Below are 23,469 nucleotides of genomic sequence, written 5' to 3'. Positions count from 1 at the left end.
CCTTCTCCCCGCAGAACCAGTCTAAGGACTCCAGTTCAGCAACATCTCGAGCAGCTCCTTCATGTCAACTTAAGCATGGTCCTGCCAGCTAGGTCTGAGCATCCTTTCTGCACGGCCTTAGCCCACGGGGGCCTCCAGAGGGCATGGCGGGGTGGCAAAGGCTCAGTAAGGCTGTGGTTCCCAGAGTGGAGCCCTTTATTACTTACCCACGTCCCCTGGTACAAACCCCTCGCCTGCCACCCCCAATCGCCCGCTCCTGATTCTTGCCCCTCGATCATGGTGTCGCTCTCTGCATGATTAGCTGCTGGCTTTCCACACACCGCTTCAACTTGTCCTCCGTCAGGGTCAGCCGCTGCTCCAGGATGGACACCGTCTGCAAGGCAAAGGTGCCGGCTCAGGGTGGAGGCTGCGCTGCCCGGATGACCCGTGCCTGGCTCCCCAGGGCCAGCTTTTCCTATGGAGGGGCTCTGCTGGCCTCGGTAGCAGTCCTGGCCTTCGTGTTTCTGCATGGCGACCTCTGATACTTGTGGGCAAGGGTGGCCACAGCGAGGGGCCAGGTAGCATTTGGCTGGACCAGAACCAGCTGCCTGTCCACAGACACCGTGGACCACTCCATCCGTGCACCCACAGGGAAGGTGCTCTACCTGAATTCTGCACGCGAGGCAGCTGGCGTGTGGACCAGGCCACCTGGGCAGCATCTGCTCCATCAGCCAGGGCTGGCCCTGCAGCCTCCACTCCCAGGGACCCTATGAACACCTGTCCACCTCCGGCTTTGGGCAGGGGCAGCCATGAGCCTTCCACAGAGGGGCTGGCCCACCAACCCCTCGCCCACCCAGGCTGGAGTGTGATGGCTCGGCTCACAGTCCGCGCCCTTCACTGAGGGCGGCCCACACCAGCCCTGGGCGTGCCCACGGTGGAGGCTCGACCCACTCTGCAGCGTGATTTCACCTGCAGACTCTTCCAAGAGGTCCTACCTCCTTCTCCGGGGCTCCACAAAGCTCTGGGCCTGGGCCCCGGCCCCTGGAAAGGAAACTTTCCTTTCATATATTTAATAAAACACCAAACATTCTGGGAGGGAGTTTCCCGTCGGGCTGCTCTAAATTCTTGCAGCATCTTCTGTGAGGTTAGCTGCTGCCGAGGCGCTCTGCCTGCTGGCTGGCTGAGTGAGCCGGCCGGCTGGAGGCCAGGGCTCCGAACGCTGGGCCCCAGGACAGCTGGAAAATCACGGCTCTGAACCCGAGAGGTAGAGCCGGGCCTGCCCCATCCCGATTGGCGGCCAGGCCAGCAGGGAAAGGGCCTGCGGCCCATAACGGTGGGAGGGAAACAGCCACTGCGGCGGAGCAGCGTTCCTGGAAGTTTCCACTGGCTGCTGGGAACGGGCCAGCCGGCCAGGCCAGCCCTCACCTGGCACCTTCCCGCGGGCACTGCTGTTCCCGCCTGTTTCTTTCAACTTTTCCAAAAGTGGAGGCGGTGGCCCCCAAGTGCAGCTGGCCTCCATTTAGTCCCATGAGGCCTGTACATCCACTCAGCAAGAACTTTTACCTTTTTATGAAAACTAGAAAGGGCTGGGGGTGTAGCTCGGAGGTAGACTGCTGCTGGGTTTAGTCCCTACCTCCCACATACACGTGTGCACACACACATTTCATGTTCAAACGGTCTCTTGCTAAGTTGCAGAGTCTGGCCTCAAACCTTCAATCCTCCTGTCTCAGTACAAGTGTGTGTACCCCAGTGATATCAGATTCCTCTGAACAGAAGAACATCACCCAGTTCACAGGTTCCGAATGGAGGGTGCTGGCCGAGGGGGGCACCTGGAGTGGTAGTTGGCCTTTAGGAAGCCCCCCCTCCCCACTGCCCCAGCCATGAGGACTGGCGAGTCTCGGTGTCTGCTCTCTCCCCGCTCTGCCCGGGACGGGTGGCAGCCACCGCAGGACTCAGACGACCAGGCAGGTCCCAGCCACCTTCCACCCCAGCCTGGAGGCCCGGCCGCAGGGGCGGTGCTTCTGGGTTTCTGTATGGTAGAATGCTGTCTGACATTCTTGGTCTCACATTTTTCCTACTTCAGTAAAGCACAGGACCTCGTTTTCCCAGAAAGCGGCGGTCCTCGGGATAATGCTGGAACCTGGAAAGCCCGCTCTCGAGCTTCCCTGCTGGGCCTCCCCCAGGGAGGAAAGGGTTTCCCAGGGGTGGAGAGGCCCCATCAGGGGCAGCTGGGGCCGGAGCTGGACGAGCTCAGGCCAGGGTGCAGCTAAGTGGAGGGCAGGCAGGCCATGCAGGAGCGCCAGGCCAGGCCCGCGGGGGCCAGCCTGACCCCAGGAGCACCTAGGGCGGATGGGGCGTTCCTGCGAGCACTGGCTGGGGCCGCACGCGTGACCTCTGCTTGATGGCTTAGAGCACACAACATGCGTGCCGTTGCTGTCCCCGCCTGCTGCCTAGTGTCCGAGAGGGAGCCGGTTCCTGGGTTCCATCTAATCTAGTGTAGAGCCCAGACCCAGGGAAGACCAGTATGAAGCTGTAGGGCTGGGCTCTGGGAGGGCCCCTGGATGACTTCTTTTCTTGTTTTTGGTACTGGGGATAGACTCGGGGACAGTGCCTCTGAGCTACACCCCAGGTGTGCGTCACCACGCCTGGCTTTCCTGACTTCTGACGCTGCGCCGGGGCTTCTCCTGGCAGCTGGCAGAGATGTGCACGGTGTGTCAGGCGCTCTTCAGTAATCTCCAAGAGTTTTTGGGGAAGGGTCTGAGGCCAGTGATACAAAGCCGGCCTGAATCGACAGCTTATCAGTGACGACCCGGGCCGCGCTCGCCCGTGGCTGGCTCCGAGGGTGCGCTGCAGCTCCAGGTTGCGTGCGTCTCGGCTCTGTTCCCGTTGGGCTACCTAGGGAGGGCCTGGCCGCAGCCCAGTCCTCGGCTCACGGCGGGCAGCTCTGAAGGCACGTGGTCCTGGGCCCCCCCCCACAACATCCAGCCTCCCTCGGATGGGTTTATTCTATAGCGGCCGCCTGCTCTGCGTTCCTGAGACTGTCTTCACTATGGGGCAGCTGGGTGGGGGGACAAGGGGAGGGCAACAGGCCCTGCACAAAGCCCCTGCATACTGGAGAGAAGCTGGCGCAGGTCACTGAGGGCCCCGCCAGGCCAGGGTCCTGCCCGTGACACTGCTGACCCCGTGGACAGCGAGCGACCCGACCTGGCTTCTCAGCGGGGGCTAGGCTGAACTCTCAGGAGGGACCAAAACTGCACACGGGGAGACAGCTGGACTGGCTCGCAGCAGCTGGACAGGGCTAGAGCCAGGGCCAAGGGGTGGGGCTTCCGCATGACTCAGCCCTGGAGCTCCTAGGAAAATCCTTCCCGGCAAGCGGAACAATGGCATTCTATCTGGGCCCCAACTTTCCTGAATGGGGAGGGGACGCAGTATCTGTCTTCTGATGGGGCAACATTCACAGGGTGACCATGCCTCTCTCACCGGGTTTGAGACATGTAAGATGCTTTATGGAACACCCAAGGGCTGAGTACGGGATGAAAAGAAGATTTTAAAGTGATGGGCTTTTACTTGTAGTCACCCAAGAACTGTAGCGATGCCCAAAGAAGTTGCACCAAAATGCCAGAGACGCGTGTGGCACCTGGGCACCCCGCTGGAGGGGAGGAGGAGCGGAGCACAGAGCCCCTCCTCCATCAGCACCTGGTTGGCCCCAGGGCCCAGCTCCCACAGTGTCCCACCAGGGGCTTATGCGCCACGCACAGACAGCCTGTGTGCCTCTCTGCCCTGACTTGTGTGATGGGGACCGAGGCCCCTGGCACCACACAGGCCCAGAAGAGCTCTGGTGGCCGCACACAGGTGAGAGCCCCACCCTCAGGAGTGTGAGGTGGGCCAGTGTTTGCCAGGCTGGCCCTGGAACCCAGTCTCTTTCTCTCCTCCAACTGGGGCGGCTGCTCTGCTGGGGCCACCTTCCCTGGTTGGGTGGCCTTCCTGGGTTAGCCCTCCCCTCCTGTGGCCACGCTGGCCTCTGGCCCTCCTCCCTGGCTTCAAGGGCCACACCTGCCTCCTGTTTCACCACATTTCTCTCTCTGAACCTGGAGGGAAGGCAGGGTAGAAATGCCCGGCCCCAAGGACTGAGCCCCCGGAGCTCACCCACCCCAGGCTGACATGGAGCCTGGCAGTCCCAGGAGCGGCCACACTGCCAGAGGCAGTGTCATGGCAGGCACACAGATGTGCTTTCCAGGCACAAGGCTCAGCGCCGCAAAGCTCGGAGGGGTGTGCAGACACTGACCCAGGCCCCCAGCCGGGAAGGCTGGGGGCCCAGGACCTCTGCTTCCTGGCGCCCTGATGCCAGCTCGCAGGTCTGAGCAGGTACAGACGGAGGACGGTGCCTCGCATGCCCGTGGCCAGACTCGGCAGCAGCTGACCACAGGCGCCTGGCCCCACAGCAGCATTGAGGGCACCAAGTGGACACTCAGCCTCATAGCCAGGTCCCTCCTAGAGCAGCCATGGCCACCGCCATGCTCCTAGGCACCCGCACCTTACCCCACACACCTGTGCGGATGGGGAGGGAAGAGCCAGGGTGACCAGGCGGCCATGCTGTGTCTCAGTGTTCAGGAGGTCCTTAGAAATATGGCCAAATGCGCAGGCCCCTTCCGGGCCTCCCTCCACAGCTGCATGCCTGGATTCCAGCCTTTTCCACTAAGTTGCATCCTCGCCCGTGACCCGTACCCTGCAGAGCTACTCCAGACCTGGCTGAGCTTTGGGGTTTCGGGGAGCCCGGGGCCCCAGAGAGGGAGGCCTGTGGGCGGGCTGGCGGGCCCCAGCCATCAGGCACGTGGTCGTCTGCCTGCTTCTTGAAGTTGTGTTGTGATGGAAAGTGGCTTTTAATCACTTCCAGGGCTATGATTGATCTGGGTCCCCAGAGGGTCTCCTGAGGGCCAGGGTTTCTCCAGGAATCAGATACTGGGGATAGGGAACGCCAGCTGCCTTGGGCCGAAGGAGAGGGTGCAGCCCCCGCCACACCACTGGGGGGCGGGGCGAGGGCCAGGGACCGCTCCAGGCTGGCTGAGCTCCACAGCCGGGTCTACTGTGCGCACGCAATGTCTAGCCCTCCTCTGGTTTCACTGCAAAGATGGAAAATGTGGAACGAATCTCCCCCGTAACATGGTTTTAACTTCACTCAGATCCCAGAGATCTAAAACAGCTGCGATAGCAGGGAGCTGCTATGGGTCTTGTGAGCAATCACAGCAAAGCGGGCTGCTGGGCCGCTGCCTGGCCAGCCTGGCCCTGTCTCCCCTGGGTAGCCACACTTTTTTTTTTTTTTTTTTGGTGGTACTCAGGTGGAACCCAGGGGTTTTTCTACCTTCAGACTATACTCCCAGCCCTATTTTATATTTTATTTGGAAACAGGGTCTCACTAAGTTTCTGAGAGCCTCACTAAGTAGCTGAGGTTGGCTTCGAACCTGTGCCATCCTCCTGTCTCAGCCTCCCAAGAGCAGGGATTACAAGCATGCGCCACCTCGCCCAGCTGCAAGCAACTCCTTTTAAATAAATACAGCCTTTCCATATCACTCCTTCCCCTAAAAACAGAAACTATAAAAACTGGGTTTGCTAACCACTATTCATAGAGCCAGTGCTCCCAGGACTCATGGAGCACTGCCTACACCACAGGGAGGACCCAAGCCACCCCTCTGCTGACAGGGGCCCGGGTTCAAGAACATCACTCTATAGGGCATGGTGGCGTACACTTGTAATCCCGGCATTTGGAAGGCTGAGAGGAGGATCATGGTTTGCAGATAGCCTCAGCTACTTAGTGAGGCCTCTGCAATTTAGTGAGACCCCGTTTCAAAATAAAGGCTAAAAAACAGGACTGGGAGTGCTGCTTGGAGGTAGAATGTCCCCGGGTTCCATCCCCCATACTGAAGAAAAAAAAAAAAGAAAAAAAAAAAAAAGAAAAAAAAAGAACATCTCTCTGGCAGCCAGGTGTCTGACCAGGCTGGATCCAGCTGAGGGGCACCAGGAATGCTCGGCTACAGGGTCTGCTGTACTCGGATTCTCAGACAAGTTCAACAAAAAAGCACGAGACAGGGCCTTGGCCGCGGCCCCTCTGCACTTCCCTCTTCAGAGCCCGACTCCAACCACCCATGCAAAGTAGTCGTTTCACCATGATCTTGTAGACCTTCGGCCCAAGCAGGAGCCTGCGGGGCCTGGCAGCCAGTGCGGCTCCTGCTGGGCATGACCACGACGTCAGGGAGGAGGGAGGGTCCCGGCCCCCGCCTGCAGGGACCCAAGGCCCTCGCTGGGAAGGCCTGCTCTGCCACCGGGGCCAGCTCCTGGAGCCACCAGCTGGGCCCCAGCAGGAGTGGGGGTATGGAGCTGCTCCCCAGACGCTGTGCCACAGTCGGGCTTCTTTCTGCGTGCTCTCGGCTCCAGCCCGGGCCCTGGAGTGCCGAGGGCTGTGCCACGGTGCAGGCGCGGGTGGCCGCAAGTGGGGGGCACAGGCATCCCGGGCTCGGCCACACCTGGTCAGACGTAGAGCCGGGCAGCCTAAGTGGCGCCCGCAGGGGCTCCGCTGTGCTCCGTGCGCAGCGCGCATTCCTGGCCGTGCGCGGCGCGCCTTCCACCTGTAGCTCCTGTGGGGGTGCTTTTGCCACAACACGGGTGGGCTGGGGTGGAAGTGAGGGCCTCCACGGCTTGCACACTCACAGGCTGCAGGCCACAAGGGCGGCGGCACGTTGCCCGACTCCGGCCTCCTCCGCCCCTCCATGGGCAGAGCGGGTGGGCACCTCTCCCCACGCCTCTGCAGCTCCCGGCCACTGGCTCGAGCCAGGCACTGAGTGGCTGTCCCTGCCACAGACAGGGCAGTATGTAACTCCCTTGTTCCCCAGAAGTACCCCCACTGCGGTACTGGGTATTTACCACTGACCTGCAGCCCCAGCCCTTTTTCTGAGACAGGATTTCATTAAATTACCCAGGCTGGCCTCAAACTTGGGATCCTCTTGCCTCAGCCTCCCGAGCAGCTGGGATTCTAGGTCTGCGCCACTGCGCCCACACGGCGCGAAGTAGCTTCTGCAGAGGTGAAGCAAGTCTCTGGTCTCCAATCCCCAAGAGGCGGGGCTCTGACTGGAAGGGCAGCCCTTGGGTGTCCACAAAGGGGGCCGTCGTGGAGCTCCGCTCTGGGCCACGGGTAGCAGGTGGCTAGTTGTGCCAGGTGGAGAGAGGGTGCCCTTACACAACCACCACCCGCCCGCCTGGGAGCAGGACTGCCCGAGGACACACAGGGCGCCATCTCTGGACTTCTCAACAATTGGGTCTGGTGCACCTGGATGCCCAACTCCCAGGGAAAATGACACAACGGCTTTAAAGTCTGGGGTATTGTTCCACACATGGCTGGCCTGCGTGGGCGAGGACAGCAAGAGTGGCCGGGCAGCCCGGCCCCTGCCCAGCCCCGCAATCCCACCAAGCAGCCAGCCCAAGGATGCAGCCAGGGCCTGGGCGCACAGTGCTGGGCTGTCTCACAAGTGAGCCGATCCCTCAAACTTCTCAAATCCAGCAGGCGAAGCCCCTGGCCTTGCAGACTTGGGTCAGCAGAGCCGGGCGGCTCGCTCCCACCGCGTGCATCTCCAGCCCCAGAGCCCACAGCTGCCACGAGTCACGGGAACCCAAACAAGATGCCGCAGCTCGGCTGGGGCCGGCCTGACGCACTGGGGACTGTAAAGAAGTTGGAGCAGGAATTCCGTGGCTCGGTATTTTTAAAAAGCTGCAAGACATGAAACTGGAGTCAAAAATAACTTCGCTGTGGGATTCTGGGGCAAAACCACCCAAGCCACTTGGGCCTGCACTGGGCCCTCAAAGCAGCCTCCCAGGCTCCTGGGTCGCTGCTCTGTCTTGTTCCACGCCCTCACGCTAAGGCAGGCCTGGGGCCTCTGCAGTTTCCAGACACACCTGGGCCTTCGTCCTCAAGAGGGCAGTGCCACCTCCAAGCACTCGGGGAGAAGGCCCAGGGAGGCGCGTGCAGGACGCACTGGGGCGGTCCCCCACGCAATCTTGCTAGCTTCCTAGCATCGGTAAAGGACGCCTAAACCCGGTGTGGTGGTGCACGCCACGGGGCCTGTAATCCCAGTACTTGGGAGGCCGAGACAGGAAGATAGCAGGCTCAAGGCCAGCTTCAGCAATTTAGCCAAGACTCTGTTTTAAATTTTAAAAGTAAAATAAAGGGCCGGGCGTGGTGGCGTACGCTTGTAATCCCCGCGCTTGGGAGGCAGAGACAGGAGGATCGCGCAGGTTCGAAGCCAGCCGTGCTGGCTTAGGAGACCCTGTTTCCAAAAATAAAATAGGTCTGGGAGTGTAGTCCGGAGATAGATGGGCTTCCAGGAACCCCAGTACCACCAAAAAAAAAAAAAAAAGTAAAATAAAATAGGGCTGGGGATGGAGCTCAGAGGTACATACCCCTGGATCCAACGTCTAGTACAAGAATAAGAAAAGACCCCATGTCACTAGGCGCCGCCTCCACAGCAGGACAAGGGAAGAGCGCTGAGGCCGGCATCTGCGGGCGGACCCACTGCCTTGTCTCGGCTGCTGTGACGGGGCTACGGCTGTGAGAGGAGCAGGTGGGAAGCACAGGCCTGCGGCTCACCCCGGCCTTCTTGCTTCTGGGCCCAACTCACCACCCTCCAGAAGCCAGGGCGGCTGTGGCTGGCTCTAGCGGGAGCAGCCAGGCTTTTCTTCTGGCCCCACAGGCTGCAGCCGAGCCAGCAGAGAGACAGCTTCTGCAGGAGAGAAGGCCTGGGCCAGCCGACGTGAGCAGCCCTAGATCACCACAGAGCAGGCTCATGCCTTGAGGGCCAGACAGCTGGCATGCCAGGGAGGCATGTGCACCCATGACCTCGGCCCCTGTTCTCCCTGAGAAGTCCCACAGAGGTTCTGAGGAGCAAAAGGCCCCAAGGAAAACCTAAATCCCATCACCAGGAAATGTATTTTCCCTACAGCCATGATGGTGACTGGTTCAACAGGCGACTATCATGAGAAGCACACACCTCTGAAGAGCTTCCATTTGGGCCCCGCACCTCAGTGAGACTCCAAGCTCTCACCTAAGGGTCTGGAGCGAGCTCAGTGTGGTGCTTGCCTAGCATGCACAGGTTCTGGGTTCAATCCCCAGCACTGTAAAACACAAACAAAGCTCCTAAGGGGCTCCGGGACCCCATGCACACCCCAGGGTCTCCGCGGCCCCTCTTCCTGCTCTACCCTCCCATCTCCCTGCCCGGCCAACTCTGGTGTCCCACTGGCACTTGCAAGCATTCCTGGGAGCCCATGGGCCATCCACTCCTGCTGCTGCTGGGCCACAGGCCACGCGGTGCTGTCCCGTACGACACTGACTTACTGCTGGGCCCGCCACCAGCACATGTGCTGAGCCAGAAACTTCACGACAGTGCCCAGAGGACCTGAGCAGCCTGGACCGTGCCCATTCATAAGGAGAAACTGAGGCTGCGGGCGTGACATCACCCGCCCAAGATCGCCCTGTGCCTGGGATGATGGGTGGACAGTTTTCTGGGGGAGCAGAGCAGCCCTGAGGCCCAAGGAGCTGCCTCATCCCTGGCTGGTGGGGATGTGCAGGGCGGACTGCGTCAGTGGGGCCCAGGGCCTGGGTGACCTCAGCCGAGGACCTGGCAAAGCCCACCCAGCAACCCAAGGGCAGGCCAGGCCAGGGCCAGCCTGCTACAGTGCCCTGAGCAAGAACTTCTGGGCTTACTTTTCAGGACGGTCAAGTTTGGTTGGCAGGAAACGTCTCGATGAAGCCATCCATACTCCACCAAACTGTGTGCCGGGGAGGCTGGCGATGCTGACCCACGGCAGCTGCGAGGACCCCGGCTGGGTGGGCCGGGGCTGAGGCAGCCACCTCCACCTCGCATGGCGCCTGTGCAGGCGCGGGCGGGGTACGAGGGCCTCGGGAAGGGACAGGCCTCGGATGGGAAGCAGGCGCGCAGTGAGTAGGAGCCGCCGTGGCCCACGCTCCTAAGGACTTCCCATCTACGAGAGCACGGGGACCCCAGGCCAAGACAGCCCGAGACCCCGCTGTCCTCGCAGGAGGGCCACGGGCCGGAGACCGTGCAATGGCCGCTTGGCCTGGAGGTCTCCCAAAGCCGATCTCCCCACGTGAATCCACCCTCAGTATGGAGGCTGCAGAGGGCTGGGGACCTAGCTCAAGTGGGAGAACGCTTGCCGAGGCCACGAAAGCCCTGGCTTCAATTTTTGGCACCAAAAAAAAAAAAAAAAAAAAGTGAGGAATAATAGACACAGCTTATAAAAAAGAAAAACAGTAAAAACCCAATCCAGAAGTCAAAGGACAGGGTTTCTGATGCTGCACAGGCCCCCACATCACTGTGCTTTCTCCTGATCTGAGCCTCCAGGCTCTGCCACGGTGAGCCTCGTCTCTCCGTCCCTGGCACAGGTACAGGCCTCTCCGTCCCTATCTCTGCTCTACTCAGAGTCTGGCTCAGGCGCAGCCCTCCTCTGCTCGGGGCCCGCCTCACACACACTGCTGGGCCGTGGCTTCCATTAGCACCACCAGAGGACCCGCAGCCTCCTCCTGGCCCCACACTGGTCCCAGCGGTCTCCCATGACCCACTACCTGTCCTCCCTGGACGCCTGGGTCCTGCGGGGGCCTGACGCGGACCCCGCAGACAGCTTGAGAAAGTGCGCACAGAGGGACAGGCTGCATGCCCAAGCGCTGTGGTGTGGCTCTCCCAGCGGGAGGTCGGGCTTCACAAGCAGTGGGCCTGGAGCCGTCACGAAGACACCTGCCAAGCCCCGGGGAGTGTGGCATCAACAGGGCAGCACCCAACGCGCAGCACCGTGAGCAGCGAGCACCGATCCCCGAGGCCTTGCCACGTGGGTGCCGGGTCAGCTGTGTTCCAGATCCAGAGGGGAGCCCCAGGCACACTCAGCCGCTTGCCAGTGAAGGCCTTACACCAGCACCTCGGCCTGCTGTGCAGAAGAGCCCAGAGCGGGCCACAAACACCCACACGGGAGGCCATGCAGCGGCTGCACTGCCCGTGGTGAGGCCTGAGGACCACGAGCCTTGGCGAGGGCTGGAGGCACCGTGTCTCCCTGGTACACACCCTGGCTAAAGTTCCCGCTGGCTTTCCCCGGAGGGTCCACTGTGGGAGGAAGGCTGGGCCTGGAAAGCACTGTTTTCCTGCAGGCCACTCTGAAGCGGACTTCCTCAGGGGAGGCAGGGGCACGACGGAGCACAATGGCCCAATTCAGGTGGGTTTTGGGGCTGGGGTGGCCGTGACTCCACACCAAAGGGGCTGGACACACGGGTGCTCCAGGACCCACAGACGGTGGTGCTCTTTCTGCAGCTGCCGCACTGTGATCTGTTCAAAGCACCAGTGTACCCTCCGGAGGTGGGGGCCTACATCTGTCTCGCTGGTGAGGGTCATAGTCAGGGCCACAGTGGACAGTTACTGAGCAGCTACCTGGGGTCAGGTAGGGCCAGACGCCGCGTAGAGACCCACCTGAAGACGAGGGGGGCTGCCCACCACACCCACACATTACAGACAAGAGCCAGGACCGGGAAACAGAGGGCTTTCCCCAAGCTTGCGGAGGGCAGAGGAGCGTGCAGGCTTGAACGCAGAGCCTGGGCTCGGAAGCCTCAACTCCTGTGCACAGTCCCCTGGCACGTCCCTGGGGTGCCCCACCCAAAGCAGGATGAGCAGAGGTGTCTCTCAAAGCTATTGTGGCCATTGAGGCAGGCACGGGGGACTTGGAGGTCCTGGCCTGGCCAGGGCTTGGATGGCTCCAAGTGCAGATCCCACTACAGATACCGCTATTTCATTCATCTACGTTTGAAAATAAGTACATTATAATTCTATTCTTAGCAAATCTAGTAACTGCTGGCCAACTCCCCGTGGCCCAAATGCCAGGCCAAGTGTGAAGGAAGAGTGACCGCCTGTCGCCCGACCTGGGTGAGGACGTCCAGCTGGCTCACGATGTGCTCCAACGTGCTGGTCAGCGTCTGCGGCACGCTCCCGGGCTCCTGGGGCTGGCTCCGCACCGACTCCAGGCTCCTGCCTCTGCCCGGCGGGATGGGGAGATCTGCTTCCGGCTAAAGGCAATGGAGAGTCCCTCGGTCAATTCAGTGCTTGAGGAAACAGAGAGGACCAGCCGCTCCAGTGACTTCAAGGAAAGCCACCAGCGAGTTTCAGAAAGCAGCTTCCAGCCAGGCGTGCCACACACTTGTGATCCCAGCACTCGGGAGGCTGAGACAGGAGGATCACAGTTCATGGACAGCCTCAGCTACTTAGTGAGGCCCTCTGCAACTCAGTGAGACCATTTCAAAATAAAAGAATAAGCAGGACGTGGTGGCGCAGGCTTGTAATCTCTGCATTTGAGACAGGAGGATCGCACAGGTTCGAAGCCAGCCTCGGCTACTTAGTGAGGCTCTCAGCAACTTAGTGAGACCCTGCTTCCAAATAAATTATAAAAAATAGGACTGGGAATATAGCCCAGAGGTAGAATGCCTCCGGGTTCTATCCCCAGTACTGCAAAAATAAATAAATAAATAAATAAATAAATAAATAAGAATAAAATAAAAGTAGGGCCGAGAGTGTAGCTCAGAGGCAGAATGCCCCTGGTTTCAATTTCCAGTGCCACACACACACATACACACGAAAAATATATGGCAGAGTGGTGGGGTTCCCACACCCCGCTTTCTGATCAGGGGGTTGTAGTCCAGGCTGGGTGAACAGGCAGGTGTGCCCCCCAGGGGGTGACCTCAGCAAGGCTGGCCCTCCTCCCAGCAGGTCACTCAGGGTGCAGCCTCTAGCTGGCACCCTGGGGGGCTAGAGATAGTCAAGACTGCCTGGCCCCAAAGCTACTCCTCTTCCCAGCAAGTCCAGCCCCAACCCCCACCCCAACACGGGGTGCCCTGGGCTACACTAAGGCCTTCCGAGGGCCTAGCAGCTGTGGCCCAGAACCCGCTCTGCCCTGACCCAGATTCCCTGGGTCATCCTGGCCAGATGGCTAGTGGAGTCAGGAACTGTAGGCCAGGCACCGATGGGCCATCCAACAGGACCCCAGGATTGTGAGGCTTCCTACAGCCGCCGGGCCTCTGCAGCCCCAGGTCAGAAGGGCAGGCCCCCCCTTTACCCAGACAAAGCACGAGCAGGGGCGGCCCGTGGTGGAAGGCTGGGACCCAGGCCAGGGCAGAGCAGCAGGCGGCTCTGGCTCCTCGGTGGGTGGGTCCCTGCGGGCTGCAGCCCCGAAGCCTCGGTGGCCCCTTTGGGCTTGGGCTTTAAACCACTGCCTCGCGAGGGAACGTCCAGATGTGGCCGGTCACTCCTTAGCTCTGCGGTGCTTCAGGACACTGCCGCCAGCGGGAGGAAGCCCAGGACCCGGCGAGCAGTGCCAAATCCAGGGTCCTCTCCGCTGGGCACCTATAGGTCCACTCCGGACCCCGTCCCTCCTTCCCTCCCCGCCTCCCTCCTTAGCAGGAGCCCTGGACACCTGGGCCTGCCCCATCACTGCCCTGTTCCTCGTGGACACACGAGTGGCTGGATTGACGCTGGCCTGGCCCAGCGCCCACCACCTGCCCAGGTAGCCGTGCCCTCTCCTTCCCTCATCATTTCTCTCCCCACTGAGCCAGGACACCACTGGGCTCAGAACGTGCCCACTGGCCATGCGGCGCAGAGCCAAGACCACTCCAGCCCAGCCCTGACCCCCAGTGCCATAGTCTGTGACGGGCTCTCCCAGGGTGACCCTGTCCCCTGCAGCCGGCGTGCTGCTCCTGAGCCGCCGTCTCCTGGCTCACTGGCAGGGGCCCAGCCCTGGGAGGCGCTACAGCCTGCACAGCTCACCGGGCGGGCCCCGAAGTCCATGAGGAGAGCCAGCCCGGGAGGGGCTCCCAACTAACACAGGAAGGATTCAGGGTAGCTCAGCACACGGACCCTGCCTGTGCCAAAGAATTCTAATCCAGGCCGGGCGTGGGGGCGCTCTTGTCATCCCAGCATCCAGGAGGCCGCGACAGGAGGGTCACGGTTCGCGGACAGCCTCAGCTACTTAGTGAGGCCCTCTGCAACTCAGTGAGACCCTGTTTCAAAATAGAGAATAAAAAATAGGGCAGGGGGTGGAGCTCAGAGGTACAATGCCTCTGGGTTCTATCTCCAGTACCGCAAAAAAAAATAGTTCTAATCTCCATTCTCTCAAGGGCACATTGATCTGAACTGGGGAAGTGCAAGCCGGTGGTTAAAGAGTGTGCGTCACAGTGCAGTGCCCGCTGCCCGCTGCCTCTGATGGGCACACGCTTTCCCTGGATGAGCAGCCTGCTGTGGAGGAAGGAGGGAGTGGAGATTCCCAGGACTTTTGCAGCACAGCCCGCATCCGCCAGGAGCGGTGGCTAGCGGGCAGCAACGGGAGCCCTCCTGAACCCGAGCCCCAGGTCCTGGGGAGGGTCCAGAACTGCCGCGACAGTGCTCCAAGATGGAAGGCGCCTTTGAGAGGGGACAGAGGCGTCGCTTTCCCAGGCCCCTCCATTTTACAAACGAGGAAACTGAGGCTGAGACAGGAAGTGGCGTCCAAAGGTGGCGGCCTGGGCCACTCCGCCCCTCACCTGCTCTCCCTGGAAGAAATGGCGGCACTCAGCGCACAGACAGCTCTGCGCTCTCTCTCTTGATGTCACGTCCTTCACACCCTCTGGCGGTGGCCCTCCCCACAGGGATTATTAACCTTGTTTTTCAGATAAGGAAAACTGGGCTCAGAGAAGGTGAGTGGCTTGTTCTAAGTCACCCAGCAAATGAGCGTCGGAACCGGAACGACCCACTACGCTCTTCTTGCTCTAAGGGCAGCTGACGCTGGCTGCAGCTGGGCTCCATGCGTACTCTCTCCCACATCTCCCTGGAGGCCACCGGCTCCCGGGCCCTACATTTTGGAGTCATATGCCCCCTGCCTGGCACACAGCTGCACACAGAAGAGGCCCTCCACAGACACTCGACGCCCCAGAGCCAAGGCCACCTGCCCAGTGGGCGCTACGGCCGCTCCCCACCCACGAGATAAGAACGGGTCCAGAGCGGAAAGGGCTCGAGAGGCCACCAGCGACTATGGTGGCAGAACCACCGCCGCACAGCAGGAAGGGGAGACCACGGCAGCCACGTCCGCTGGCATCAAAGGGTCCAGGGCCTCTGCCTACTGGTTCTCAGGGTCATCACGAGCAAAGACACAGGACGAGTTCACACACAGATCTGTGCCCCGACAACAGCTTTTCACTTTAATCCACGCCTGCCGCGTATGTGAATGAGCACCAGACCCAGGGTGTTCCGCCTCTGAGCTACACCCAGCCCTGCCTATTTACTTATTTACTTGGTATTGGGGATTAAACCAAGGGCATTCTACCTCCGAGCTACACCCCCAGCCCTATTTTAGTCTTTTATTTTGAAACAGGGTTTCACTAAGTTGTGAGGGCCTCACTAAGTAGCTGAGGCTGGGATTACAGGTGTGTGCCACCACACAACGCTTACTTTTTTTTTTTTTTGCGGGTCTGGGGGTGGAACCCAGGGGCATTCAACCTCTGAGCTACACCCCCTACCCTATTTTTTATTCTTTATTTTGAAACCGGGTCTCACTGAGTTGCAGAGGGCCTCACTAAGTAGCTGAGGCTGCCCGCGAACTTCGATCCTCCAGTCTCAGCCTCCCAAATGCTGGGATTACAAGTGTGCGGCACCACGCCCGGCTCAAGGCTTACTTTTTATTTTAAAACTGGGTCTTGGTAAGTTGTTGAGGGTGGCCTTGAACCTTTCTCAGTCTCCCACTACTAGGATTACAAATGGGCACCACCACACTTGGCTTACTTTTTATTTTGAAACAGTCTCACTAAATTTCTGAGGCTGGCTTTGAACCTGCAATCCTCCTGTCACAGCCCATGGGATTATAAATATATACTACCATGTTTGACTTACTTTTTATTTTGAAATAGGGTCTTGCTAAATTGCTGAGGCTGTCCTTGAACCTACAATCCTCCTGTTTCAACCTTCCAAGTACTGGAATTATAGGCATGTTCCACCATGCCTAGCTCATATCATCTTTCTTTCTTTCTTTCTTTCTTTCTTTCTTTCTTTCTTTCTTTCTTTTTTTCTTCCCAGTACTGGGAATTGAACCCAGGAATGCTCTACCACTGAACTACAGCTAAAGCCCTATTTTTATTTTTCATTTTGAGACAGGGTTTCACTAAGTTGTTCAGGGTGACTTAGAACTTGTGATCCTCCTGCCTCAGTCTCCCAAGTAACTGAGATTACAGATGTGTTCCACCACACCTGGCAAATATAAACATCTTAATATCAAAACAAAAAAAGTGAATCTCAGGAGATAGTTTAACTTTGCGGGCATCTTCCTTGGGATCTGCAGGCGCCCTCCCGTGCCATCCGGGGTGGGAGTCTGGGCTCTCACAGAAGGTCAATGGGCTGTCTGCATAGGGTCTGTTTCCTTGGACCCCCACCCGTCATGTAATACTACCAAGGGCTCATACTTTGCACACAGCGGGAGCTGTTATTATCTGTGGTCAATGCTCAGTCACCCAGATACAAAAGGAGCCACACCACAAAGATTTATTAAAAATAACCCAGACAGGCCGAGCATAGTGGCACATGCTTGTAATCCCAGCATTCAGGAGGCTGAGACAGAAGGATCGTGGTTCAAGGACAGCCTCAGCTACTTAGGGAGGCCCTCTGCAACTCAGTGAGTCCTTGTTTCAAACTAAGAATAAAAAACAGGGCTGGGGGTGTAGCTTGGACGTAGAATGCTCCTGGATTCCATCCCAGTACACCCCAAAAAAAAAAACAGCTGTCTCAGCGTGGCCTATCAGCGTGCACTGTGGACATCTCGACTGGTCTCTGGGATGACCGTGGCTCACTCTGTGCAATCTGTCTCAGACACTGGAAACTGGGAAAGCCTTAAACCATCCCAGCAAGAAGAATGCTGACCATCTTTAGGTTCCTTATGGAATCATAATGCTTCCATAAAGTTATGGTTTATGGAAGAACCATAACTTTTCTTAAATCAGAGCACGGAGGACACAGAGAAACACATTAGCCTTATATCTGAGCAGAGAAATACTTCCAAGGAGGTAGGCAGTGAGCGCCGGCCAGGCTCAGCTGTGGAGCAGAGGAAGAGAAGACCGAGCGCCCCACAGAGGCCAAGTGCCTAGGGGCCCGGGCCCTGGGTGGGCGCCCGAGAGCCCAAGACCCAGGGCGAGGCGAGTCTGCACCGCCCCCTCCCCCGTTCCCCATGGTCCTCTGCCGGGCATGGGAGATGCAGGAGGTATGCAGTGCAGGACACCTGTGAGGCCTGCCAGCCTTTCCCCAGACAGAACAGAACCCTGAAGCTGCTAGAGAGACAGCAGTTAGAAACTCCTCTGCCCTGGAGGGAAGCGGGAACCCACGCGGAGCCCAGGTCGCCGAGGTCTCCATGGCTGATGCCCCACTGTTACCTGGGAATGCAGGGCCTGCCTGAGACCATACGGCTTCGGACAACAGAGAGACCTCGAGGATAGCCAGGAAGCACCAGTAGCAAGCACCAGGGCCCACTGAGGGGAGGCAGGAGCAGGGACGGCACGCCTGTGGCCTACTGTGGGAGGCAGGAGGTGCCAGCCACGGGGACACTGAGAAGCAGCTCCGACGCGAGCCCAACATCCATACACTAGGCCGGCGGGCCTCAGCCCTACCGTCCTGCGCACGTCGAGAATTCAAGGGAGTCTTGAGACGTGCAGCTGAGCGCACTGGGCTAAACAGAGGAGCCGCTCAACAGAAAGGTGGGACGGAGAACGAGTCCACCAGGTGTGGGGGCGCACACCTGTCATCCCAGTTCCTGAGAGGCTGAGACAGGAGGATCCAGGTTCCTGGCCAGCCTCAGCTTCTTAGTGAGGCTCCTAGCAACTCAGTGAGATGCTGTTTCAAATGAAAAATAGGGCTGGGGTGTAGTTTGGAGGTAGAACGCCCCTGGGTTCCATCCCCAATACTGGGGGAAAAAAGTCCAATGGAAATGTTGGGAATAAACCCAGTAAGGGAAAAAAGGCTTTGATGGAGTATCAGTACACTCCACCCGGCTGAGGAAAATAAACCAATGACCTTCATCTAGCAACCCCTTGAAGGAAACACAGGAAGTTTCTAAAACAACAGCTGGGGATGTAGCCCCGGGGCAGAGCATGTGCCCAGCATGTGAGAGGCCCTGGGTCCATCTCCAGTCCCAAGGAGAAAAACCCAAACCCCAACCCCCGACAAAACAGAATGTCTACAGGGCATGGGGCAGTGTCCCAGTACCACCTAATGCATGTGTAATCGGGATGCAGAAAGGCACAAAAGGCATCTCTTTTGGGGATCTCACCCCCAGGGCCTCAAGCAAGCCCCACCACCAGGCCTTTCCCGGACAAGTTTGCCAGAATGAATTCTCTTTAAAGTTTATCTGAAAGTTTTAGAAAAGGAACTTCCTTACTAAAGACACTGTTGCCGAGTAAGAGTGCAGGGTTGGCAAGTTTCAATACTTCAAAGCTGTGGTCCTAAAGATGGTGGCGACCTTGCCGTGACCCTGTGGTGGCCTCCTCCGGGGGCACTGTCCGGAGAGCTCTTCCCTGGCCACCTCGGGACCCCTCCTATCTGCTTTCCAGAAGCCTGGGCCCCGACCCGTCCAGGACTTTGTCTGTTCTTTCTTTGACCTGCCTGGATCTGTGACGTGATGCCTTTCATGTTTTTTTAATATTTCTGACCATTATCTTTTCAAGGGCAGCAAAAAAATTTTTTTACAAAATGTGTACTCATTTCCTTGGGCAATTGCTACACATTGCCACACTCCTTTTCTTTGTGGTAGTGGGCATGGAACCCAGGGGCACTGCACCGCCACGCTATACCCCTAGTCCTGTTTTTTTTTTTTTTTTTTTTTTTTTAGTCTTTTTATTGTTGAAACAGAGTCTCACTGAGTTGCAAACGGGCTCGCTAAGTAGCTAAGACTGCAAACTACAATCCTCCAGTCTCTGCCTTCTGGTTCTTTTTTTTTTTTTTTTTCCCGTGGTACTGAGAATGGAATCCAGGGGTATTCTACCTCTGAGCTAAACCCCCTGCCCTATTTTTTATTATTGATTTTGAAACAGGGTCTCACTGAGTTGCAAAGGGAGTAGTTGAGGCTGTCCACGAACCATGATCCTCCTGTCTCAGCCTCCCAAATGCTAGAATTACAAGCATGCGCCATCATACCTGACTGGCCTTCTGGTTTTATTTATTTTGTTGCACTGGGGATGGAACTCAGGAGCATTATACCTCTATGCTAAATAGTCTTTTTTACTTTTTTTTTTTTTTTTTTTGGTGGTACGGGCGGGATGGGGGGGTAGAACCCAGGGGCTTTCCACCTCTGGGCTATACTCCCAGACCTATTTTATATTTTATTTGGAAACAGGTGTCACTAAATTGCTGAGAGCCTCACTAAGGAGCTGAGGCTGACTTCAAACATGTGCAATCCTCCTGTCTCAGCCTCCTAAGCGCAGGGATCACAAGCGTGCGCCACCACACCTGGCTTTAGCCTTCTGGTTTTATTTATTTATTTATTTATTTATTTATTTATTTATTTATTTATTTATTTATTTTTGTGGGTCTGAGGATGGAACCCAAAGGCATTTGACCTCCAAGCTACATCCCCAGCCCTATTTTTTTCTTTTTTTTTTTTTAGGTCTGGGGATGGAACCCAGGGGCATTTGACCTCCAAGATATACCTCCTGCCCTATTTTTATTCTTTATTTTGAAACCGGGTCTCACAGAGTTGCAGAGGGCCTCACTAAGTAGCTGAGGCTGTCCGCGAACCGCGATCCTCCAGTCTCTGCCTCCCGAATGCTGGGATTACAAGTGTGCGCCACCACGCCCGGTCTATTCTTTATTTTGAAAGTCTCAGTGAGTTGAGAAGGGCCTCATTAAGTAGCTGAGGCTGTCCGCAAACGTCTCAGCCTCCCAAGCACAGGGATCACAAGTGTGCGCCACCACACCTGGCTCTAGCCTTCTGGTTTTAAACGCTAGACTTTTAATCCTCAATTCTGGGAGACCAAGGCTCAGCATGGCCAGGCTTCCTCTGGAGGCACCAAGGGAGAGAGCTCTTCCTTGTTCTCGCCAACATCTTCTGCTCCAGGACTCCTTGGCTTGTGGTTCCATAACTTAGATCTCTGGCTTCATTTTGTGTGTGTAAGTGGGGTGGGGGGGTTGAACCCAGGGCATCCACCTCCAAGTTACACCTCAGCCCCTCTTATATTTTGTTTTGAAACAGGGTCTTGCTAGGAGCTAAGAGTCTCGACACATCGCTGAGGCTGTCCTGGAACCTGCGGTCCTCATGTCTCAGCCCCCAGGTACTGAGATTACAAGTGTGCACAACCAGTCGGGCTCTACCCTCTTGATGTGGCCATCTCCTCTCTGCATAGCTCCTCTTTATGTCTTTTTAAGGACACTTGTGCCGGGCGTGGTGGCACATGCTTGTAATCCCAGCATTCGGGAGGTTGAGACCTGGAGGATCGTGGTTCGCAGACAGCCTCAGCTACTTAGTGAGGCCCTCTGCAACTCAGTGAGACCCGGTTTCAAAATAAAGAATGAAAAATAGGGCAGGGGTGTAGCTCGGAGGTCAAATGCCCCTAGGTTCCATCCCCAGATCCGCAAAAAAAAAAAAAAAAAAAAAAAAAAAGGACACTTGTTACTGAATTTGGGACCAATCTAATAATCCGTGATCTCATTTTAAGAATCTAACATAAGGTCACATTCACAAGTTCTAAGTTTGTTTTTGTTTTTGGTGGCACTGGGATTGAACCCAGGGATATTCTTAACTCTAAGTTACATCCCCAGTCCTATTTTGCTATTTCAAAACAAGGTCTCAATAAGTTGTTGAGAGCCTCACTAAATTGCTGACATTGGTCTCAAACATGTGATCTTCCTGTCTCAGCCTCCCAAGTACTGGGCATTAAAGGTGTGGGCCACCACACCTGGCAGGCCAGTTAATTTTTTACCAAGACGCAAAAACAATTTAGAAAAAAGACATATTTAACAACTAAAGGAATAATGGATATGCACATGGGGGAAAAAAGAACTTCAGCATATACCTCGTACCATATATAAAATTTAACTCAAAATGGGTCATAGACCTAAACATTAACCTAAAGCTGTAAAACTGGATTACACTTTCTTCTAAAACATAGGAGAAAATTTTGTGACCCTGGGGTAGGCCAAGACCCCTTAGGCAGAACACCCAGAGCAAATGACATGATTTTGTTCTTCTTTATAGCTGAGTAGAACTCCATCATGCATTTTTCTCATACTTTTGCAATCCATTCATCTGTTGATGGAGACCTAGGTTGGTTCCATATTTTGGCTATCACGAATTGTGCTGCTATGAGCATGGGCATGTATATGTTACTGTAGTTCTCTGATTTCAACCCCTTTGGAAAGATACCCAGGAGAGTTATAGCCGTATCCTATGGTGGATCCATTCCCAGTTTTCTGAGGAATCTCCACACCAATCTTCATAGTGGCTGAACTAGTTTGCACTCCCACCAACAGTGTAGAAGAGTTCCTCTCTCCCCGCATCCTCACCAGCATTTGTTGCTATTTGACATCTTTATGCTTGCCACTCTGACTGGGGTTAGATGGAATCTCAGCAGAGTTTTGACTTGCATCTCCCTGATGGCTAATGATGATCAACATCTTTTCATATATTAGCCACTTGTATCTCTTTTGTGAAGTGTCTATTCAATTCAGCTATCCATTTATTTATTTATTTTGTGGTAGTGAGGGTGGAACCCAGGGGCTTTCTACCTCCGGGCTATACTCCCAGACCTATTTTATACTTTATTTGGAAACAGGGTCTCACTAAGTTGCTGAGAGCCTCACTGAGTAGCTGAGGCTGGCTTCGAACCTGTGCGATCCTCCTGTCTCAGCCTCCCAAGGGCGGGGATTACAAGCGTGCCCACCATGCCTGGCTCTCACCCATTTACTTTTAATCTGTAACCCTGGACCTTCCCTGAACCTGGCCTGCTACTGAAACTGAAACTCCGTAATGGACAAAAGTGTCCAGTACCGGACCCATGCCTGAGTGTCTGGGCCAGAGAGGAAGGAGGGCGGCGACCTGGGACCGAGAGCCGGCCCTCAGTGCAAGTTTTCCTGCGCTGTTTCCAAAGAAGGGCTAAGCACAAAACTGGAAGAAACGGACATACGCGGCATACACAAACACACAAACATGCACGCACACATGTACGCACACACGCACGCATGCCGTGATCATATCTCTTCAGCCTAATCCTTCGCCTGACCGTTGCCGCAGCCTGCCGCGTGGGACGGGGTGTAGCCCTGCTGCACTGAGGAGGGTCCGCGCTGGCCCAGCGAGCACAAGGAAAAGTGCCCAGCTCCCGGCTCAGCCTCCCGGCCAGCTCCTCAGAGCAAGACGCAGGCTCTGCTCTCAAATCAGAGCCTTAAGAAACGTGGTCCTGCGCTCACCACACATATTTGCAGACTAGATATACGACAGTCTCGTTTGCCCTATAATTTCAGGTTCTGGCCTGGAATCCAACAAGAGTGGGAACTTCTGGTTCTAAACAGCCTGACCCCAAAATGCTCTCTGGCTTCCTAAGATCACCTAAGTGTGTAGCATCTGGCCAGAGCTCAAGGCAGCCCACGCAGGGCAGGGGCAGGGGCAGGGGCAGGGTTTGGTTCCTGCCATTCACCTGGGGGTGTGAACACGCAGGCCTCTCTGCCAGCTCCCCGGCTGGCCTCCAGGGAGGCAGCGTGCCGAGCCAGCTGCGAACACTCAGGAACAGACGCAGGGCCTGGGACCAGCAGGCAGCCTCGGCACAGTGAGATGCCCACAGCCACAGCGGAGTGGGCGGCAGGACTGCCACAGCACCAGGAGCCCCATTGAGGCCAGAGGAATGGGCAGCCTTAGAGTGGACATAGCAGAGCCCACTCTTAGCCAACACTGGACTCTTGGCTGCACACGAAGCCCGGGACTCCAGGCAGCACGAGGCCCTCCTCTCGTGGTCCTCAGGCCGGGGCCTCAGGGGTCTTCTCTGTACTGCCACAGGGCTGATGGACGAACCAGGGGCCCCAGGCTCCTCCCCGGCCCCCCTTAGGGCAGGCCAGGCTGCCCTGGGTTCAACCCCACCCAGGGCCGACTCCTGCCTCGCACTGCAAGGGTTCCCGAGTACTGCCCCACAGAGGGCTGTCTCAAGAGCGAAAGCGGTGCCCTGGCCAGCGGGCAGGGAGAGCCGCCACTCACAGATAAGCCACGCGGAGAGGGTCCCGCGTGAGCAGCGAGGCTCAAGGCACAGCCAGGACTCCGCACCTGCTCCCTAGGGAGAGGGGAGGCCGGTAAAGGACCCTGGCCACTGGGGCAGAGCCCTTCGGGCCAGCACCGTCACAGCCAGAAACACGCTGGTGGCGGCAAGGCTGAATGCGGAAGGGCAGGCCGGGCGCGAGGGTGGCCCCACCCATCCAT

General features: G+C 57.3%; 1 protein-coding gene across 2 annotated transcripts in view; it reads right to left on the bottom strand.

Annotated features, from left to right (window-relative positions):
• Window positions 1-274: 274 nt before the first annotated feature.
• Window positions 275-23,469, bottom strand: part of POC1A (POC1 centriolar protein A) — a gene marked incomplete at both ends in the record, with an annotated part of 52,669 nt that continues 29,474 nt past the window's right edge. The window contains 2 exons of one of the 2 annotated variants that reach the window (XM_080695773.1): window positions 275-373; window positions 11,939-12,082. In XM_080695773.1, the coding sequence (XP_080551899.1) occupies window positions 275-373; window positions 11,939-12,082 (243 nt within the window). The remainder of the gene's footprint in view (window positions 374-11,938; window positions 12,083-23,469) is intronic. The other variant, XM_080695772.1, reaches the window with a different exon arrangement.

This window comes from Muscardinus avellanarius (assembly GCF_963383645.1).
Source record: "Muscardinus avellanarius genome assembly, chromosome: 5".
NCBI lineage: Eukaryota > Metazoa > Chordata > Mammalia > Rodentia > Gliridae > Muscardinus > Muscardinus avellanarius.
This window is presented reverse-complemented; position numbering and strand designations above follow the sequence as displayed.